General features: G+C 39.6%; 1 protein-coding gene across 1 annotated transcript; it reads left to right on the forward strand.

Annotated features, from left to right (window-relative positions):
• Positions 1-1,593: 1,593 nt before the first annotated feature.
• Positions 1,594-3,093, forward strand: LOC149833313 (uncharacterized). The gene is made up of 2 exons (XM_090012791.1): positions 1,594-2,358; positions 2,465-3,093. The coding sequence occupies exons 1-2, from the start codon at positions 1,611-1,613 to the stop codon at positions 3,001-3,003; spliced, it is 1,287 nt and encodes a 428-aa protein (XP_089868917.1). The 5' UTR covers positions 1,594-1,610; the 3' UTR covers positions 3,004-3,093.
• Positions 3,094-7,589: the final 4,496 nt, after the last annotated feature.

The raw sequence follows: 7,589 nt of genomic DNA on the forward strand, positions 1-7,589 counted from the left end.
TTGTGTTGGGAAGTTGCAGGTTCAAAACCCAATGGTATAATTGTATAACTGGTATGGTCTGCCCAACCCCAGCTTGCCTTTCAATATATATATATATATATATATATATATATATATATATATATATATATATATATATATATATATATATATATATATATATATGGGTGGGACAATGTTAGACTTCGGTTAATAACGAAAATGTCCTTACATGATCCATGATGCACAAAGGATTCGGGTTTGGTGGCAATCGGATCCGAACCTGGCGGTTTTACTTTCGGTAAGGGGAAGGTGGGAAAACATGAAAACATCCTCGATAGTGGTCGAACTCAGAGTCAAAATCTGACATTTTTCAGATATGGACACTCAAATAAGTTGGAAGATTTTGATTGCGTATTTGGATTCAATTCAAAATTGCTTAAGAAATTTGTTTCTTAGAATGGATTCAGATCAGTATTTTATGTTTTAAGCCTTCTTCTATCATAAACCCATGGGGTTTGGTGCAGTGGAAGGGGCGTTGTACACTAGATCTGTGGTCAGGATTTCATTCCCATTAAGGGAAGGCGAAGATAAGCAAGTGAGAAGCGTATAATACTGGGAGCACGTTTCTCACAAATACAAAACTGAGTTTTTTCACGTTAAACGTGATGCTTCCCGCTTTAAAAGCGAGCTTTCTCTCCTGAGAAAACGTTTTCCCGTGGTAACTATGGTCCACCACCTTCTCACCGACCCACACACACGTGCCAGCTTGCATTAGCTTTTTTTTTTTTTTTTGAAGAGTGGGCCCCCAAAAAGGTGCCAGCAAAGGCGTTCCTTCCTCGTGGCTTCATCATATCATACCACGTGGAACTATCTAGGTCGCCCACGAGACGACGTGCAAAGCAAAAAAAAATCATCCGAAACTACCCTCCAACTCTTCAGCCAATCAAACATTGCCACGTTTCACGTGGGCCAAACATTTTAAAAAATCGAAAAAAAAAACTTAAGAAAAAAAAAAGGTCAGAAGTCGCCGTCAACCAACTCGCCCCTGATGAGCTGTCAAATACCTCCAGCTCATGCCACGTGGCAAAGTGGCTCGCTATTTCCACTTAAATCTCGACACGTGTTCAACGCACCGCCCAATTCGTGGCCCCACTTGTTGGTTTCTGACGACCTACGTGTCCCCTGGCATACGACTACGACCTAATCCACTCGAAGACGTGTCAATGACGGGGGGAGACGTGTCATGTTTATGACACGTATCATACTAACCCCATCCCGATCGACGAGTCCCGATATGCCACGTCGTCGCAACGCCAGACTTTCAATTTATCTCTATAAAATCAAGATATTTTTTAAAACATCGCTGATAGATAGAGTCCTCTTCCCACCCTAACTCTATAATTAGCTGCATTATTAAAGGACTAATCTTAATTAACAACGCAATCTTCAACGTGGCGCTCTTCCTTTTACACCCACACAACCACGTGGCACGTCTCGGCTTTTTAGATACGGTTACTGATAAATTCGTCTCGTGTCACTTGTCACCTTTCCTGTTCTTTTCTTTTTTTCCCAAATTCATTTTTCTTCTGTTCTTGTGGACAGACAGACCATGGTGGTGGTGGTGGAAGATGAACAAAAGCGTTGATTTTTTTTCCTCCATATTTTGTCTCCGATTTTTTTTGTCCTTTTTTACTTTTAAGGTTTTAGGGTTGGAGATGGGGGAGACCGTTGGGGAAGAAGAAGAAGCGGTGGAGCTGAGACTGGGGCTGTCGATCGGTGGCGGCTTCACGAGATCGGCGGCGGCAGAGGAGGAGGGAAAGGACGCGGCGCCGGATTCCTGCGGCGGCGGCGTGTACGGAATGAACAGGGAGGAGGCGGAGGAGTTGCTGGAGCAGCGGCGGAGGAAGGAGATGCACGCGCTCCGGCGGCAGGCGGCCCGGCGGAAGCGCGAGGAGAAGCGCGGCCTCCTCAAGCCAAGGGACGCCAAGAGGGCCAGAGGCGAAGGCGCGGTGGCGGAGGAGGAAGATCGACGGGATTCCGCTGCGGCGGTGGCCGGAGACGACAAGAAGAGCGAGGCGGGGAACGGCGGCTTCCCTCCGATTCCGTTCATGCAGTATGTGGTTCAGAACGGGGACAAGGTTCAGTATATTCCGGTGACCCCCGGCGGAGCTTTTCCTTATGTGGTGCCTTACTGGCCTGCTTCAGCTTCGCCTCCTATTCTTGCCCGCGATTCAGCGGCCGGCCGGAGCGCGAACGCCGCACTGTTTCAGCCGGTCCCCTGCAGATCGTTTCCGTCGGAAGAGGCTGCTAATAAGCACCCGAGGCCGCAGTCGTCGCCTGGTTCGGGTTGGAGCAGTTCGTCCCCCGTTTCCGGAGGTGAATTTTGGGGATTCCTTCGATTTCGCGTCGATTTCTTCCATGATTTTAAGGGAAAAAAAACTCAAACTTCTTTTTCTTGTTTCTTTCTTTTCTCCTATGGCAGGAGGTAGCAGCAGCGAGTCGAGAAGCCGGAGCCAATCGAGCCATCCTCCATCGGAGCAATGCAGGCAGGGGAGCGTTTCATCTCAGGCCCAAACCGAACCCATCGACAAGGCCGAGGGAAACGCCGCCACTACGGCGAAATCGAAGCGACCACCTGCCGCAGCGGCGGAGAACGACGAAAGATTTGCTTCTGGTGGTAGCGAGAAGGCGTGTGCGACAGCAATGCCGGCGGAGAACGACGAAAGGGTTGCTTCTGGTGGTGGCGAGAAGGCGGGTGTGGCAGCAATGCCGGCGGCGGTGGAGAAGGGGACGAAGACGCCGAGCCTGCCGCAGATGCCCTGCGTATCGACCACGGGGGATGGGCCGAACGGAAAGACGATCACTGGGTTCCTGTATAGGTACACCAAGAGCGAGGTTAGCATCATGTGCACCTGCCATGGGACGTCGTTCTCGCCGGCCGAGTTCATCAAGCACGCCGGCGGCACCGATACCGACCACCCCCTGCGCCACATAATCGTGGTTCCCTCCTCTGCCGGGTGACTTTACTCTGTTTTTCTCTTCTTTCTCCTTTTTTGGTTTCTTGTTTCTACTTCTTTTGCTCAGCAATAGTTATCTTATGGTTGGGAGCTCTCTCTCTCTCTCTCTCTCTCTCTCTCTCTCTCTCTCTCTCTCTCTCTCTCTCTCTCTCTCTCGGTGTGTGGATTTGGGGGAAGGGAGTGTTGTCTCGGTGGGGGTCGTTCGGTCTTGGTGTTTTTTAGGCGGGATATAAACAACTGTAAATAAATGGTAATTTCCCGAGTTTATGGTTTAGTTTTTTTGGTGTAATAGTTTATTCTTTTTTAGTTTTTAGTGATTGTGGTGCTCTTTTCTTGGGATAGGATTGAGTGACATTAAGTTTCTCTATCATCAACATTCAACAATATCCAGTTTTAGATTGGTTTACTAAGGATACAATTTGATGGTTTTGGTTGGGCTTCTTTGTGACTATCATCCTGATAGGTGGCAAGGATTTGTTATAGTTCTGCTGCCATTGTTAAGAGCTTCTGGTCTTGGTTTTGCTTTTACAATTTCATTAAACAGGTGTTCAGCAGACACAAGAGCACTGTCAGGAGTTCTTCTTTCATGGTGGGTTGTCTTCGGGCGAGTAAAAGTTAGTTCACCGTATCATGAAAAGGCCCAGTTTTAGTTTTCACTGGTTTCCTCTTTTCTCTTGTGGCCTTCCTAATGCAGCAAGGCCATGAAAGGACTGACGGTGATTATCACCGGAAAGTTGGACGGGAAATTATACGGAGATTTCGCTGACTGACGTTAATTAGTACCCTTGTCAGTGAGGAAGATTAGTTTTAGATCTCTTTGGTAAATTTATGCTTCTTCATAATGGAGAAGAGTAGGCTACTTTTTAGCCCTATCTTCTTTTTCGTTTCTGCTAACACGAAAACCCCACTAGAAGCTCTCTCTTACGTGGGTTGTGTTCATAGGGCTTCAGTTATCCGATATCCAATTGATGATGATGATGATGATGATGATGATGATGATGATGATGTTAGAGAGAGAGAGAGAGAGAGTTAATCTTGCACATCTTTTAATCCACAGTCTTCTCACTTATTACATTAACCTTTCATGTCTTTTAATCCACAATCTTCTCACGTATCATATCAAATACGCAACACAGATAGAGAGAGGGGTCTTTGTTAACGTTGCACATCTTTTAATACCTAATCCTATCGCATTTTAACATCAATCTGTATGAGAGAGAAAGAGTGAACACCTTGCTAACTTTGCACATCTTTTGATTCATGTTCTTCCTACACTTGCACCAAAATACCATCTTGAATGCTCCCATTGTTCACACCAAAAATACCTTCATCAATGAAAGAGAGAGAGCCTTGTTAACTGTGCACAATGACCACCTACTAACTCAGTCATGTGCACGATGGCCACATAGCCTTAGGGCGTCTATTCACAAGATCATGTTGCACTTGGTTGAACGAGTGTCCTAAAGTGCGATGAACTTACAGAGAGAGAGAGAGAGAGAGATTTAATAAGGGTGAATTTTACATTAGTCGATCATTACCGATGATTAAACTAAGACAGATACGGTGGCTAGGCCTTTGGGTGACTGAAAAGAAAATTAAGCATTTGAATTATGAGATTTTTTGGCGATGAATTTGAATTACTTCAGATAAATGGGTATGTTTTCGTAAATAATCTAATATTATGAAAAGACAGGAGGTTCGTTGGTGTACTAGAGCAGCAAAATTGACGTGCTACCATGTATCACACATGATGCAAGAATGGAAAAGTTGACATAAACCATAATGTCACATGATATCAAGCAAGCTTAACTAGCTTGTATTACATGTCTGGAATCCTAAATAACGTCTATAAAGAAGAATCATCAGTTTGAGTTAGAGCAATCATGATATATACATAATACATTGATGCAACTTTTGTTGGTAGCATTTATTCTAAGATGTCTTTGGTGAAGCATGTAAGGTGTGCAGCAATTAACAGAGTATAGAAGGACATATAGGGAAAAAAAATTGCCACCTCTTTGCACCTGGCAGCAAGTAACTCCTGGGCTGCTGCTTCAAAAGCAACTTGGTGGTCAGACAACCATTTTCATTATCATCTCCAGATGCAGCAGCAGAGCTACGGCCTACAGTGAACCTTGATGGATATGGAGTGATGTACCGCATGGTGCAAGAGTGCTTGTCTAGTCACACAATGCCTGTCATAAATGGTTCACTGCAACCCTGTCTAAGTAGGACCCCTATAAATATTTAAAGTCATGCTGATAATAGAAATTAATGAAGCTGCAATGTTGGGCACTTTTTGCTGTACTTATGTTAGGCTTTGGTTAATAACCCCATAGCTATCTAATACACCTCCTTTCTTAACACAGGCAATAGTTCAAAGCGGTAAAAACAGGCATGAAATTTGCCAATTAACCACAATGTCATGTATATTGCCAATATTTTGAAAAGTACTTCATTTTGTTCAATATTTTCAAAAGTCGATCTAGTACCTAGGGATTTTGATATTTTCAAAAACTCCTTGCTATTTTTTAAAGAACCAGAGTTTATTGAGATATTAATGTGATTAAGCACTTTATTTATCTTTTTGTTATATTGTTAAGTTGTCAGGCAGCAAACAATGATTTTGTGAGGTTAGGCATTTATTTTATGAGCATATTGTATGACAAAAAATTATATGTTTCTTGAAATGCCCTACAAATTTTCAAAACCACAAATGTTCAACTTCGTTATGATCATTTTACCGTTTGCACGAGCAAACTTCAAGTTAGGTTCGAGCAATATGTCACTATGCTCCCAAGAAATATGCAATTTTTTCTCAAATATGTGAATTTCCTACTAAATATGTGGTTTTCTCTCAAATATATGAATTCCTTTCTAAATATGTGATTTTTTTAAAATATACAATATTTCTAAATATGCAATTTTCTTTCTAAATATGTGATTTTTTTTCAAATATGTGAATTTATTCTTAAATATTACACAAGTGAATCTCTTGAGGTTAGCATGATATGTCGTTATACTCTTCTGAAATATATGATTTTTTTCTTAAATATGAAAATGGGATATGCAATTCTTTTTTAAATATGTAATTTTTCTCTCAAATATGTTAAATATGTGATTTTTTTCTCAAATATGTAATTTTTTTTTTAATATTTGATTTTCCTCACAAATATGTAGATTTTCTCCTAAATATGTGTTATTTCTCCTAAGGATAAATGAATAAAAAACAAATAAGATGCAAACAAAGTCTTCTCACACAAAATGTAAGCCTAATTTGTTGTAAGTTATCAAATTTTCTTAGAAAAGTCCACCAGTTGGTATATTTTCCAACAAGTGATTCTAGTTATATCTCCTAAGCTAAAGCAAGTAAATAAAACATCAAATTCTATATAGGGTATCTACCTATAATACAAGAAATAATCACAAAAAATACTATATTTTTTTAGCAAGGATTTTGAAGAAAAGATAAAAGTGGTTTTCATGAGAAACTAACTTATATACGATTTTGAACTAAGAAAAAGAAAGATTTTGAAAAAACTCCAAAAAAAAATTCAAATAGCCTTTTCAACGGTATCTTACACGTTAAAAAGCAGCAAACGGGCATTGAGATACAACCTCAACAATATTCTTAAAATAAAAGAAAAACAAGTGTTAGGGTACTTGTTCCAATTGTTTTAAGTTATTTTCAAGCCATCAACTTCAAAAATCTAGAAAAACAATAAAAATAACATTAAAAATCAAAAAGTCAGTTTTCCAAGGCCACCAAAGATCGACGAGAAATGACTTTTGAAAGACAGACATTCTGATTGTTAATGTCTACGGAACAAATTTGTCTCGCATTTTTTACTCAGAAATAAAGACCATGCAAGAAAAATTTTATCCAACTTTTAAGAAAATTTGATAAATTCCAACAAGTTAAGCTTACATTTTGTGTAAGACCTTGTTTGCATCACAATTGCTTTTTCTTTATTTATCCTTAAAAAAATTATATATTTGAAAAAAAAACATTTAAGAAGAAATTAGCATATTTAGTTTAAATCATATAATTAAGAATATTGCATATTTATGAAAAAATTCACACATTTTGAAAGAAAATCGCAGATTTAGGAAAAAATTTGCATGTGGAGAAAAAATCATATTTAAGAAGAAATTCACAAATTTGAGAAAAAATCATATATTTAAGCATATTGCATATTTAAGAGAAAATTTATATATTTAAAAAAATCACATATTTAAGAAGAAATTCACATATTTATAAAAAATATATATATATTTAAGAAAAATTTTGCATATTTATGAAAAAATTCACATATTTAAGAAAAAATTCACATATTTGAGAGAAAATTCACATATTTTTGAAGGGTAAAATGATCCTAAAAAGTCAGACTTGCGAATTTGGACATAAGGAATTTCAAAAATTATAAGACATTTTGAAAAACATGTCATTTTTGTCGTACAGTATGGTCATGTCATTTTTCATTTATTTTAAGGCTTGGGCCTCAAGGGCTTCTCATTGCAGAAATTTCCTTGGTGGTCAATAGGAATTGGATATGCAATGACTTGTTCCCCGGAAAACCAAGATTTTTC

This window comes from Nuphar pumila, chromosome 7 (assembly GCF_984573655.1).
Source record: "Nuphar pumila chromosome 7, dmNupPumi1.hap1.1, whole genome shotgun sequence".
NCBI lineage: Eukaryota > Viridiplantae > Streptophyta > Magnoliopsida > Nymphaeales > Nymphaeaceae > Nuphar > Nuphar pumila.